The sequence below is a fragment of the Dromaius novaehollandiae genome, chromosome 2 (assembly GCF_036370855.1).
Source record: "Dromaius novaehollandiae isolate bDroNov1 chromosome 2, bDroNov1.hap1, whole genome shotgun sequence".
Lineage (NCBI taxonomy): Eukaryota > Metazoa > Chordata > Aves > Casuariiformes > Dromaiidae > Dromaius > Dromaius novaehollandiae.
In genome coordinates, this window is record NC_088099.1 from 10,651,020 (window position 1) to 10,665,584 (window position 14,565).

General features: G+C 37.3%; 1 protein-coding gene across 4 annotated transcripts in view; it reads left to right on the forward strand.

Moving 5' to 3' along the window:
• Window positions 1–14,565, forward strand: part of DNAJB6 (DnaJ heat shock protein family (Hsp40) member B6) — a 62,228-nt gene that overhangs the window by 17,808 nt on the left and 29,855 nt on the right. For all 4 annotated transcript variants that reach the window (XM_026103044.2, XM_064505750.1, XM_026103028.2 and 1 more), the window contains 3 exons: window positions 9,433–9,564; window positions 10,472–10,613; window positions 12,819–12,889. In XM_026103044.2, the coding sequence (XP_025958829.1) occupies window positions 9,433–9,564; window positions 10,472–10,613; window positions 12,819–12,889 (345 nt within the window). The remainder of the gene's footprint in view (window positions 1–9,432; window positions 9,565–10,471; window positions 10,614–12,818; window positions 12,890–14,565) is intronic.

The window sequence follows — 14,565 nt, forward strand, 5'->3', positions numbered from 1 at the left end:
AATGTATTACATGCAACTGTCTAGCACATCAGATGGAGGTACTGTTACTGCTGAAGTTTTCCTATAAAAGTTTGAAGAAGTTTTAGTTTGTCTTGTAGAGGAGTCGTGATACATCTTACCCTGTGGAAACAGTGGACCAAAAAACATACCTCTGCACTGGTGGTGTGGAGGTATGCTTCAGCAACCTACCTCCCCCCACCACCACCCCACAAACAAACAGGATTTTATTTAAAGTGGGTTGTCTGTTTGAGGTATCTACTTCATGTATTGATCACTGTAATTGTCAGCTTTAAGGTAAGAGTACTTGTGACAAAAGTTCTGTATCTCACTGAATAAGAATCTGGCACAGTCAGCAATGTCACATACGTTCCAGTTGTCAAAAACGAACCATTTCAAGGCTACCTCCACTGTATGTGAACTGCAGTGTCAGTTACCTCAAGTCTAAAACCTGTTTTAAGCTTTTGATTCTAAGAGAGAAAGTTCTTGTAACTTTTCTAGTCAGAAGGCTGCTAAGTGAGCATCTCTTCCTTTCTTCTTTTTGTGCTGTAATCAAGAAACTTAAGACATTCTGTAATATGGGAAAGTATAATTCAATAAATTATTCAGTTTTTTAGAACGTGTTTGAAGCGATCTCTGCAAGATTTAAGTCAATGTTTAATGCAGTACAAAATGAAAGTATGGGTGCTTTCAACTAGATGTAGTGCATTTAATAGTGTGAAGAGAAAGCAATGGAATTCGGTGTAGAACATAAATATTTTTATTGAACTAGAATGCTTCTAGATACTGCTGTCTTGAAATAGTGGTAGGACAGCTGAAGAACAAGAGAATTTCTTGTCTAAAAATGAGGCATTTTCAACTCATTGGCTTATATGAAGCCAGTACTTTTTAAGGTGCTACTTGCATAGATTATAATTAGTTTTATAAGCAACTAAATAGAGGCTGAGGTCATGCTTTCTAGAAATAAATGTACGTTAGTGAAGTGAAAGGCAAACCTGAATAAATACTTTAAAATGTTTGCACCTTTTGTACAGTTCAAAGTGGAATGGAGTGAAGCCCACGGAGTGCAGGTGGGACTGTATATCCTGATTACCATTTAATATGGTAAAGACCAGCGTTCAGATGCATAATCTCTGTAAATTTATGGGTGCGAAGAATTTCTAAATTGTGCTGTGATACAGTCTGTTTAAACTCCACTGATCTACATTGCACTGCTCACCTCTGTTTATAAAGAAAACTTTTTGTATCTATTCATATGTAGAAAAGAGGAGAATGTAAAGACTTCTTCAGTGATTTTTTTTTTTTTTTTAACTGATGAGTCCTTTGAGACCTCTCAAACGGAAATTTATACTGCTCTGTTAAAGACAGCTCTGAAGACTTGCAAATTGAGCAGAGTTCAGTTACAGCTTTACTTTTTGTTTTGCTCTGGAATTAGCCCAGCCAGTCAGAATTTCTCTTCTCTGAATTGCAGGCAAGTACTTTGTAAAAGTAAGGGTGCAGAAAGGCTACTACTTGTCTTTTTTAAACCTGATATGATAATATGACAGAAGATTAGTTCCATAACTCTTGAGGTGTGTGGGCCCACTTTCTGTGGCATCTTGTTACAGCATGATCTGTTTTTTCCTGCTGAACTTTGAGTGGTAACTTTCAATCTCTTTGTATGGGCATGTGACAACCTTATAATGGGGAGAAAGGAAAAGTGTGTTGCCGTATAGTAACAGCAGAATGTGGTACTACTGTATGTATTGGAAAGTACTGCCTTGAAACATGAATGTTTGTTTAACTGGTATTCATCACTCTATAGCTCTTTGAATCTTTGACTACCCTTTCATATTAGAACTGAGTGGTTAGTATAGGGATTGATTTCTCATTTTTGATAAGTTTGTTTTATAATTAAACTACCACATACTCGATTCGTATGTGATGCCATTTGTGTTCCAGTGTTCTGTTCTGTTTTTCTTTCTTTTTTGTTTTTCTTGTAAACTATCAGGAATGTTTTTCTGCATTTTAACAGTCCACAATGAGAGAAGGATCCCAGTGTTACCACTGGTAATGGAAGTGTATTCATTCATTTAAGGGTGTCTCATCCAAGTAATTGAGTCTTCTTTTATATACATTGAGCTTCATACATAGGCATGTGGTGCTGTTTGAGATGGCCTAGGGTATCTAAGATGTCTGGGTATTTTCAACATGGCCTGGAACCTATAGGACCTATAGGAGACCACCTGGACATATAGGAGACATTATCCTTCAGCAGCAGTAGTTAGAAGCTAGACAGGATGTTTTAGGGCATATCAAATGACATTAGATGCCTGTGTGTCTAGTCAACTGAATCCCAGTAGGAATGTTCTTTCCCTATGGTCGAATGTGCAGATAAGTTACTCCAGAAGGGATGTCCTCTCTAGATTTTGATGATTGGTGTTAGAGGAGTCTCTCTGTGGAGTCTTTTCCTACATAGTTTATAATCTCAACATTTTTGTTATAGTGTGTTTGAACACTTAGTATTCCCAGGGTACCTTCTGAGATAGTACTTAATAAATGCCTTAATAAATGTTTTTCTTAGTCTGTGGAGTAGAATTTGGGATGTATTTCAGTCTAAGATCAAGATCTGATGAGGCATTTTAACACTTAGGTGTTCTGTGGGGTTTTCTGTTCAGAATTCTAGTTACCTGGTTAATTTAGTTTTCAAAAATCTATACTGTTGGAAAACAAAGGTAAAATTAAACTAACGCCTTTGTATGGCTAGCTAGCTGTGTGTGTATGTAGTTTGGTTCCATCAAACAGAATCAAGCAGAATTCTTGCAGATTGACTGCTGTAACATTGATTACATAAAATGATATGCTAATATTCTGGAAAAGTATAGTAAGTTATTTCAAGCATCCAGGCTAAGCAGTCTTTACTCGAAGGCGAGAAAAGGAAAATCTATGTGCAGTAATCATTGCATATCATGTTTTATATGATCTGTATCTTAGGATGCTGTTGTGAAAGTGGGATGGTTTCATTAGTGTTTTAGTCTCAAGGACAGCAAGTGACTATTTAATAGGCAGAGTCAAGGGTAGAAATTTCAGCTTCTCTTATCCTGAGGTGGAAAGTTCTAATGATGAATTCAAAATGTGTTGATATATAGATAAACTCTTGTTGGGGCAAAAGGTTTGTTTAACAGTCAGATCGTGACTTTAATCCACATGTAATCCCATTTTGTGATAATTGTGATGTTTAGGTGTTTTAATGCAAAACATATTTGTTAGTCAACTCGTTTCTTAAAATTGAAGTGGAGGAGGCTTTCAATTAAAGCCATCCTGCACAACAATGTCCTCTTTGTAATTAATCTTTTTCTTGACACAGATTAACAACCTTTGGTATTTCTGGCGTGCTCTGACATTTGCATGTTCATTCATTGCTTTGGCATGAATGGGCACAGTTGTATTTTGTAAGCACCAGCCTTAGATCATAGTTATTCACTGAATGGCCCAAATCTTACTAGAATGAATTTTCAGACAGGACTTCTATTGTATTCAAAGAGTGTGTTTACATTGCAGGAATCATCTCCCCCAGATAGCATTTTCAGTCGGGAAGCTGTGGAACTAGGGCTGTGGCTCAACCAAGGTAGAGTGTTTGCTGCTGAAAGGGAGGAGGCTGTTGTCCAAATTCTTATGTCTGTCTTAAAATTTGAATACTCTTTGACTAATGTCCATTAGATGTGTTGAGGAGCTGTTTGACAGCATGCTGGCCAAACACGTTCCTTCCTGTACCTTTAGTTAACTTCTGTGTTCATTGTGTGCATCTGTGAGCTGGTTCAGCTAGTTAGTCCCTTGGAAAATTCGGAAGGGGGGGGGGGGTTGTTTTATATTGTTTTTTCCTGGATGGCTAGTGAGTTAAATTAGTCTTCAGAGGATTCTGACAAGCGCTGGACCTAGCACAAAGTGAGCAGCACAGGTAATGCCAGTGGAAGATTCCTCCGGTTTTAAGGTATGCCCTGAGCATTTGGGCAGCAATCTAATAAATAGTAAGTGCTGTGTAGTTTTGGACTTACCATATCCTGACATCCATGTAATTATAGTATAGATGGAATTCAAAGGTAATGTTTTAAGTCCTCCTTCCCAGGAAGTTACTAATCCTAGGATATCTGTTATATGTTGTTATAAAGACTTTGAAATGGTATGACACTTCTACTGGTAGCCTTAAATAACCGAGGTTAGCATGTTTGACATGTAGCTTGTGGAAATGAGCAGTTATAAAAGACCATGTTAAAACACTCTAAACAGGTGAATCAGCAGTGTTTCTGACAGCATCTTAGTATCTCCTCTGAGTGAGCAGTGTCAGCAGTATTTTGTAGTTAAGGAAGAACTATTTCCATGCAAATTGTCTGTAGGTTTTGGTGGCCTCACCAAAAGTTCTAGTGATACACTTTATTGTGCCTTGCATATAGTCCAGAACTTAGCGTGAGAGTCTGGGTGCAATTACTGCAAGTCTGTACCTTTGACACCTTTTTCAAATAACAATTGAGATGGAAACACCTACTCTGAGAATCATGTTTTATTATATATCATACATCTATAGCCTTTTGCATAAGCATCTTACTCAGTCACGCATTTGTTATACTCAGTTTTTGTGTGTTTTGTTAGGTCACTTATAGTATGCTTTTGATATAAAGAAAAGCTGGTGAGCAGGCAGCGTGTACCCCCTTGGCTTACTGAAACACTGCAGACTCTTAACACTGAATGCAGTTCAGTTTGCTCCCTGACGTAAGGGACAGAGCAGCCTTTCAGCATTACTTTGCTTAGTGCATTGCAGTTACATTGTCATCTTCCTGCGTCTGTCAGCTTCTCCTCAGTGTCATATTTTGGCAGAGGCATTAGCGTGGCTCTGATTGCAAAGAACAAAGATGCCTGGTTGGCGGAATAGTCCAGTGAGTGGTGACTGAACAGTGATCCTGTTTATGCAGAGTAATGTTCCTTTGAATGCTGTCCTTATAAGATTATTAACATCTCTAGCTGCAGCAGCGTGTGCATGTGAGAGAACATTTGCTGGCAGTGCACAATTTATCTTGACTCTTACTTTCTGGCTGTGAATTATGGCACCGCACTGGAATGTGCTTAACACTTTCATCAGGGATAATCTGGCAGTAGCGCTGAAAGCGTCTTACCAGTTCAGGCTGTCCTGTGATGATTTGAGTTAATGCCGTAGAGGGATTGAAAGAATAATGAATATCATGAAATTTAACTGAATTATGGCCTGCTTCAAACAGAAGGGTTCTGTGCTTGCCTCCCTCCTTTGCTTCTTATTGTCCTTTTCTGCCCATTTTCTGTCAGATCTGCCAGTTTTGCCAATACTGAGTCAGACTAGCTCATGGATGCAACAGAAGGCTAATGATGCAAGCAATTAGTGCTTTCTTTTGGGTCACTGAATTAATGCAGCTTGCCACGCAGTGCCACGATCACAAGGCAGGAAGAACCGCTGAAGAACGACAACTAGGCCCACTTCTTTTTAGTAGTAGTCTGTGATCGGATCATACTGCTCGAAGTGAGAAAGTGCTGTTTTTGTATTACAGCTGTAGACTCCTGAGGGTCCTCACCTCTCTGTGGTGAGGTATTTAGTGGTGGTACTGATTTGTTCTGAAGTGAATTTCTTTCCTCGTGTGATGGCGGAAACTTAAGGTAGAATTTCGTCTCATGTAGTGAGGTGGTTTAACGTGTTATCCAGGTGAAAATGGCAGTGGCTGTGCATTTGAATTAGTGCAAAAATTTTTCTGGTGAAAGTAAACTCTCTTGGGAACATGTCACCTCTGACTTCAGAATTTTCAGATGGGTGTTAACCACGAGCAACACAAAAGATTGTAGATTTTGTGGTCCCTCCATAGGTGTTCCTACCTTCACATCAACTTCCCGGCTTCTGGAACTGCAGTCTTCCTACTTAGTAAGAACAAGAGCCCTTGTATCAGGAGTTCTTTGCTTAAGTGTCTCATTTCATGTTGTTGATCCACCAGAAGCCTGTCGCACTGTCTTCCTAGCAATTTCTCCCCTTTTGGTCTGTCTTTACCCTTGTTTTACAATTTTTATCTTGGAAGTGTGCTGCAACATTTCCAATGAAACAGAATCTGGTATTTTAGTCCTCCCACAAGGTTCTGATAATGCCTAAATTAGAGTAAATAGAAGTGAAACTGGCCCAGCACTTGGGTTTTCTGAAGGTTTTTAAATACATAGTATTTATATAATACTTTCCCCCCTTTTAAGAAGGGGTTTTGTGCTGTTTCAAACATCCAGTAAAAAAATTACAGGGATTGTAAGTTCCACAAAAATGACTATCATAAGAGGGGTCTTAATAAACAACTGATACTGTTATATTCATTTCTTTTGAACCATTCTGGATCATTCATCTGTATGAAAAGGTTATCATGCATGGAAAGGCTCTGCTAAATCACAAAAATAGACCTACCAGGCTGCAAAGTTGTTGTTTTGTGGAGTCGTACTATTCATCACCCTGATTTATGGACTAAAAGCATAAGGTCTGAGAGGTGGTGAGGTTGCTATAATAATGTGTAGTTGGCGGTGGATATAACAAGTGATGATGCAGAACTCTTTTACCACTTCCTCCCCTCAATTTTTTTGGCACTCTTTGCATGCTGTACCTGGATGGCTGTAAGCACAGTCATAAGGGGAAGGAATATTCCCTTAGGAAAGCCCTGCCTGCCTTCGCAGCTCTGAAAAATCCCATTCTTGCAGTGGCCACATAGGATTCTTTAGTCAACTGTAGGAGTGGTTTGGTTATCTTATTTTTTAGAGAGGGTTGCTGCAACAGTGTTGAAGGATTGTTAGCTCTTCTGTGTGGCAGGGTTGCACACAGAAATCCCCCAAGGCTAGAACACTTGCTAAAGTGGAGTATTGACCTCTTTCTTTGCTGTGTAAGGTTGCCAAAGTCAATAAAGCATGTCCAAGTCTAGGTTAGGTTTTTGCATCGCTAGGCATTGGCAAAGTTATAGTCCATTTAGAAGTCCAGTTAATAGCAGGGATCTCCGGGAGATTCTGTGATCCTCCCGTAAAATACCTTTGTGTTTCTGCTGCCGTTGTGCAGACAGAGAAGCAAAGATTGACATGTAGAATAGGCTGACAGTGCGGAGGTTTAGAAACTCAAAGTTTACATTGCAGATTGTTTTGTTTTCATTTTAACTCCAGGTAACTGAAGAAAAATTGGGCTATAAATAGAAAGCTTAACACTGGGAGTAATGTAATATAGACCGTTTATACACGTGAGTGAATGACCTTCATAACTAACTGATGAGTCACTGTAGCAAGAATAAATTAGACTGCAGAACTATTAACTGCAGCGGTTTTACTTGCTAGTTAATATGCTAGTCCTAAATACCTTTTTTTAATGCTATAGTGCTTGCTTTGGAAATACTAATTTTTGTAGTAGGTTCCTTTATTTCTGTGCTAAGAGTTGGTTTTGTTTCTTTTATTTTAAAGGTAAAAACAGGTCATCTTTATATTGAAGATAAGCTTGTTCTGCATTTTTAAAAAAAAGTTAGAGCACAAGAATCTTAAAAAAAAAAAAAAAAGAAAGAAAAAGAAAAAGGGGGGGGGACCTTAACGTTTGCTCATTGACTGTATATAAGATAAAGTTTGTTCCTCTCTTGTTTTACTGAGTAACTATGGCTACTTTTTTGCTGGCCTCTTATATCTTTGTTGATGGGAGTATGTGTTTGGATCCCAGAGGCTGTCTTTGTTCAGCTTAAATATGTTGCAGCAAGTCACTTATGTTAAGTAATGAAATGTAAACCAAAACTTAAATGGTAGCTAAAATCTTTGTTCTCAGCTTGCTTGTTTTATTAATATCACTACTGTGTTATCTTGGTGATTTATTGTGCATCAACTTGGATTTTTGCAGTGGTAACGGAGGTGGAATAAATATTACTTCTCTGAGCTTCACTCTGTCAATTTGTAGTTCTAAACAGTCATGCAGTAAAGTCGTATCTTGCTTTCATACTTCTGTTACTGCTATCTGCAGTTTCTGCATTTTTCAGTGTGGTGTAGCTTATTCTGAGCAGTCTTTAAAAATGTTATCTTTCAGTATTAAATCTACACATGGAAAACTTGGTAAAAATCATCTAGTACTGTACTGCACTGATTGTGGGAAAGTTTGGATTGATGAAAAGAGTGGTTATCAGGCTCAAACTTCTGGATTTAACATAAGCGTGTTAGGTTTTATTGAGTATCTGTTACATGATTGTAGTTTTATATTTTGTTCTTTTCATTTTAAGAGCCCTTATAAAATGGAATTTTCAGATAATTCCGGTAATAACTCTCCTATTTTTTAGGAACATTTTGTTACTTTTAAATAAAATATGGATTGCTTGTGTGTCTGTTTAATACACACGTGTGCACATGCACATATGTGTGTGTATATTTAGAAAAAGACTATCGCTCTCTTGTTGAGAAATGGAATGGATAACTGCTGCTGTTCTGAATGACATAAGTGTTGTACTTGAATTTGAAATAGTATTTTTTTTCATGACTCTTTTCTCTGTATCTCCCTTCTTCCTGCCCAGCCTTTCAGCTCGGTAGGGCCTGCATGCTTCTTTGGGATACAGTACACAAACCTCCTTTGCTACCTAAATGTGCACCAGAGTATGTGTGTTGGAGGTATCTAATGTGGCTATCGCTAAAATAAATGATCTCTTAGATCACTTTAAGATTATGAGTCATCAGTCCCTGACTGCTTTTTTTATATTTGACTTGATTAGTATAGTGTATCTGGACATTGCTTTTCAGAGACCTCATTATGTTGGTCCGTGAGAAGTCTTGAACAGAAATAGGTGGGATAGCACGAGATTTGTTAAATTCCAATTCTGTAAGTTTGATTTTTGTCTGCAGTGCTACTTTTCATTCTCTATCTAGGAAAACCTCCCTTTGACAGTAAGGAATTCTGTAGAGAAGTAACTGAAGGACTTGCCTTACAGTGACTCTGCTTCCAGATGCCTCTAAAAAGTTTTAAATCTCTCAGATGCTAACTGATCGGACATCGTTAAGTTTAAACAAATATTTTTTTTTACCATACGTGCAGTGTGCTATGCTGTGCATGTTGTGTGTATACACTATTTATGCAGTTCTTACAGCTTTTATTACATTGATAAATGAACAAGAGTTTGCATTAGTATTTACAGTTTTTAATAGTAAACAGCTAAAATAAGGAAATCAACTACTTTTAAGAATTATTTGGAGGTCTAAAAGGGAGACAGAGCTTAGTCTAAAAGGAGCATAGGAATTGCCCTTTTAGTGGGCTGCTTAGCTCCATGGCATCAGATATTTCAAAGAAAGATGATAGTCTTATCTGTAACAGGGATTTTTTTTTTTTTTTAATTGAAGAACCCATAATTCTTATATGTGGCAATCACTTGGTAAGACTGACCTCTTAAATGTGTCTTTTCTGTTTTGTAGAAGATCCTTTTGAGGACTTTTTCGGGGGCAGACGGGGTCCAAGGGGAACCAGAAACAGAGGTGGTGGATCATTTTTCTCTGCCTTTGGTGGATTCCCTGCTTTTGGGAGTGGTTTTTCTTCATTTGACACAGGTAAATACCACAGTTTCACAATGAATGCATTATTTGTTCACAGGGAGTCTCAATGAAATGAGTTGATAAATTTTTTTCAAGAAGTTGACTTCTTAATTCAGCAAATTTTGAGGCTAATTTTGAGTTAAAACTGCTCTCTGAAAAGTCCTTCAGAGTAAGCAGAACACCTAACACTCAGTTACGGTGTTTGGTATACCTGAAAGTTCATGAAAAGTAAAGAAACCTCTGAAAAGCAGAATTTGTTGCGTTAACTTAACTTTTGATGCTACCGTTTCTCTGTGCTTTAGAGTTGTTTTTGATCTGTTTGCTTTTCAGTGTTGGTGTGATGTTCTTTAAATTAAGGTCCTGAAAATACACTGAGGAAATGTAACCTATGGTATTACTTAGGGTCAATTCTGGGGTGCTTAACTGGAACGCTGAAGTTTAAGGTTTGTATCTCAGAAGTCAGTGAGAGTTGCCAGTAGCCAGCGTTCTTTCAAGTATTAAGATTCTGGGTTTTAATTGGCATGTTCTTAGTACAAAACTTGTTCTGTCTGCTACTCAAAGCATCCTAAAATTCATATGAAAGTGGAAGAGAAAAAAAAAAAGGCAGCAGACAAAAATGATTTAATGGCTGAGTTCAGCTGACAGGCTTGAATGAGTTTTCTTCAAGGAAGGTGAGGAGCAGTTTTTGGATAAGGTTCCGCACCAGGAACCTGAACTGTGGGTCCATATGAGAAATAAATGGGGCGGAAGGCATATGTTTTATCCTCACACGGGTGCTTAGTGGTGCTGTGTTGACACAACCAACAAGGACACCCTGAAGCTAGGATGTAGTCCAAGCAGCTGATAAATTTAGATCTCACAGTCACGCAAGTATACATGTCTTTGGTCAAATACCTTTCATGTCAACTTTTTTCCCCAATAGGTTTTACTTCGTTTGGTTCACTGGGACATGGAGGCCTCACTTCGTTCTCCTCTACGTCATTTGGTGGCAGCGGGATGGGTAACTTCAAATCAGTATCAACTTCAACTAAAATAGTTAATGGCAGAAAAATTACTACAAAGAGGTAACAGTCATCTTAATATGTTCTTATGAAACTATAAATATGTATGCATCTGTATGTATTTTTATTTTCGATGTTGTGGTTATCATACAGTTTGGATTTCTCTGAATTTAAAAAAAAAAAAAAAAAAAGCAGTGGAGGAAATGCTTTGGATTCTCTGGTTCTTGTTGTTGACTTGCATGAAATGGGGAAGGTAGGTTTTCTGAACTCCTGACAGTTGAGGAGGGCTGAGATACGTAAGAACTGCCTGGATGAAAACTGAAGGCAGCAATTTAGTTGCTACTTGAAAGGGAAGTGGCAGTGAAGCTCTTCCAAGGCCTTCAAAACCTTCACCCTGGTGATTCATTTTTCTTTTTATCATGGTCCCTGACTATTGTCTGCCAAGTAAACTTGGGCTTCTGGAAAAGAGAAGTGTGCTTATTTTCTGTTGGTCATGAAGCTGTTAACTGGACATTGAGAAGCCTTTCTATTTTGTAGACAGTATGAAACATGAAACCCTTTTCCCAAATCTTCTGCTCTAGTATACTTTCCAAAGCAGTGTTTGAGTATTTTGTGTAACAGATAACTTTGTTTCACCTGTTAAGTGAAACAAGCAGATGAAGCCTGCTCTGGGGAATATTTTCCTATTTACTGGAAAGTATATTTTCAAGCACTAGACACAGCCCACCTTCTGACTACTTCATGCTGGTGATGAGGGAACCATTGCATTTAGGACCCAAATATTAGTTAGCGATAGAGTAACGTATGGAACACTATGATCAGTAAGTTTTAGGAGTACTGAACAAGTAATTAAACATAATTTCAAAACTTAATTAACTTTTATGGAAAAGCAAAGGAGAACTAATTCTTTGGTAACTTGTCCCCCATACTTTAAAGTGCAAGGTTCTTTTGCGTGTCTGACTGTACTGGAGATATGCTCTCATCTTGACCACTTAGATACAGACTTTTGTTGTCACAGACTGGCTTCGTCATGGCATTTTTCTGTCAGTGTATTACATAAAAATGTGAACTGTCCCCTTTTGAAGGAATTGCATGATCTGAGGGAGTGTAATGAAAGATTACACAAAAGGAAAGATATGGCAGAGTGTAATTTTTCTTTATTTTAATGTGCAGTAATGTGGTTAAAGTAGGCTACATTAGGTATGCTGTCAAAGTATAAGGCCTTTAAAAAAAAAGGGGGGGGGGGAAGGGACAAGAAATGTAATTAGCTACTTCTAGGAAGGCACACTTGCCATCTCAGATGAGCTGTTACATTGCAGGTGTCTGCCCACAAGGTAGCTCAGTGCATAGAATATTCCTCTCCTAGTATGCCCAATGATCTCTGAGTGACATTTTCCTTCTGACAAGGAAGGAAAATGCCTCCTGTTTCTAATATGGGTGTATTCTGCCTAGTAAGTCTCATCTTCAGAAAAATCTGCATCTGTTTATGTGGTTTCTTCCCATGTGTCATGAGGGAAGAATTCTAGGATATTCTGCCTTTCTAAAATCTAAGCATAAATTAAGTGGTTTAAAAATAATTTAAATTTGCATCATCTTCCCATTTCTAAATCTTTTTTCATGTGTTCTGCAAGTGTCTTGCTCTCAAAACTGAACTGTTTCATGATTGTATTTTAAAACAAAAAATCAAGGGAAAAAACTTTAGCTCTTTAATGATTCCTACTTCTAGTCAGAGATACCTAAATTCTGTCTAGTACGTGCTAGTCATAAACTTGGTATGCAGTGTGTTTCCAAATTAATTGCTTTGATCAAATTAAAAGTGGATTAAAGTTTCTCTTGTGTGCCTTATATCGTCCAAAATTGTGTTTGGATCTATATTATGCATTTAACAGATGGGGCAGATATTAAATGCAACATCAAGATTGTACACTTCAAATCCATCAAAAAACATTTAGTTCTAGATAACAGTGAATGATGTCCCTGCAACTGTGACCATGTATGAGATGACAGCTGTAACTGGAGGATTCAAACTTCGGGAAAGCAATTTTCTTGCTATAAATGAGCGGTGTCAATGAGGGAGTGCAGATGGTTGCTAGTTACAGCTTCTGCACTGTTAAATACAAAAGCTTGCCAGCTACAGTTGCATTAAGTAGTCAGTACTCCAGATATGGCATTAAACTTAATTGTCTAAAAACCTATCTCTGGTGTATGTTTTCAGACTGCTTACAGTGCTTTAAAATGTCTAAGTGTGTTTTCTTTTTTGTTTTACAGAATTGTTGAGAACGGACAAGAGAGAGTAGAAGTTGAAGAAGATGGCCAGTTAAGGTCGCTAACAATAAATGGTAAGGAGCAGCTGCTACCCTTGGATAACAAGTAATTCAACGCACGCATTTAACAGAAATTTTAAGCTATAACAGCCACCATTTGAGGATTGACAGGAACATTTTTTGAAGATTTCAAACGAACTCAACTTTCTGTATATCCGTACTTAATCTTAAGTAGTATAAATAGCTCACCGGAGCTCGTATTTGTCATAGACTTTTGAGTTAATTGTTGGGACCACATCAATAGGACCATTTTTTTGTCCTTAAAATTGTTGTAAATTTCTGTATGCACTTTTCTTTTTATTATATATGATTCAAAGTGAACCATGATCCTTCAGTAGTGCTAGGGCGAGATGTACACTAACACTAGCATGAATCTTGCTTTTTTTTTCCAATTTGTTTGAATGTGAGCCAATTAGTAGTTTAAGTCTGCTGTGAAGTTAACATTTCCAGGATAACATTTTTAATAATTTCAACTTTTTTAAAAAATATTTAGTAGTGAACAATGTTAATACATTTCTGGTAATGCATTTCTGGTTTAAATAAATTAAGGATGTTTTCTAGTTGTGCATGAATGCAGACAACTTAGTAAGTTTTGACAAATGTTTAAATGTGTAATGTAAGCAAAAGGTAAACAAAAGTGAAGCCAGTGAGCTGAGTCTTTTGTCATTTGCTAAAAAAAAAAAAAAAATTCAAAATGAATAAATGCTGATGTTTGTGGTGCATTCTTTCATGAATGGCATTGGTAACCTTCTTGTGTCTGTGTGTGATTTGGGCATCTTGGGAAAACAGTGCTTTTTTTTTTTTTTTTTTTTTTCCTGTTGTTTTTCTCTTCCCAACATCTTTTTCTCAGCTTAAGGATGAGGGCCTTTATTCTTTGCAGATGTTTTCTTCAGTACGAGTGAAAACATGGTTTTTAATTTCTTTTCCAAACCTCTATTTGAAGCACCTATTTTTAAGGAGCATTCAAAGGCTGACTTTCTAACCCCCTCTTTTACCTTAATATATAATTTTTTTTTTTTTTTTTGTCTAGGCTAAAAGTAGCTCTCTACATTTAAAAAATCTCTGAAGCTGTAAATTCTGAGATTGCCTTAAAAATAATATGTAATGGGCATAAACACCCAACACTTAATTAAAAAAAAAAATTCTGAATGATAACATTTTTTACTCATATTGGGAATGAACATGATTGCTTTGGAGAAGACTTTTATAAAATGAAAATGAAAGCTAACTAAAATATCTTGCTAAAATCTTACTCTTTTTTTCTCATTAACTAAAAATAAAAAGACGGGTTACATTTGTTATGTTAACATAACAAAGGCTTGTTACATTAATGGAGTGAAGCAAAGGGTTAATTTGTAGGTAAGACCAGATTTTCAAAGTTTATTGGAAGAAATCACTTGATTTCTGCATGTCTGTTATGTCATAGATAAAGCATGCAAATAAGTGTTGCCACATGTGAACACCTGCCAGGCCTTGGACACTTTTTTGTGTAAATAGTGGATGTGCAGTTTTTATCTATGCACCAGCTTTCAACATCTGGCCTTAACTGAATTCTTTAGGCTGGCTGACCCTTTAAAAAGGGGGGGGAGGGGGGGGGGAAGTGTTTTCAAATGATCAGTTAATGACTTCTACTGAGCACTGTCTGCTTTCTACTAACAAATTCATCGGTTATTAAATACTGCAAAGACAGA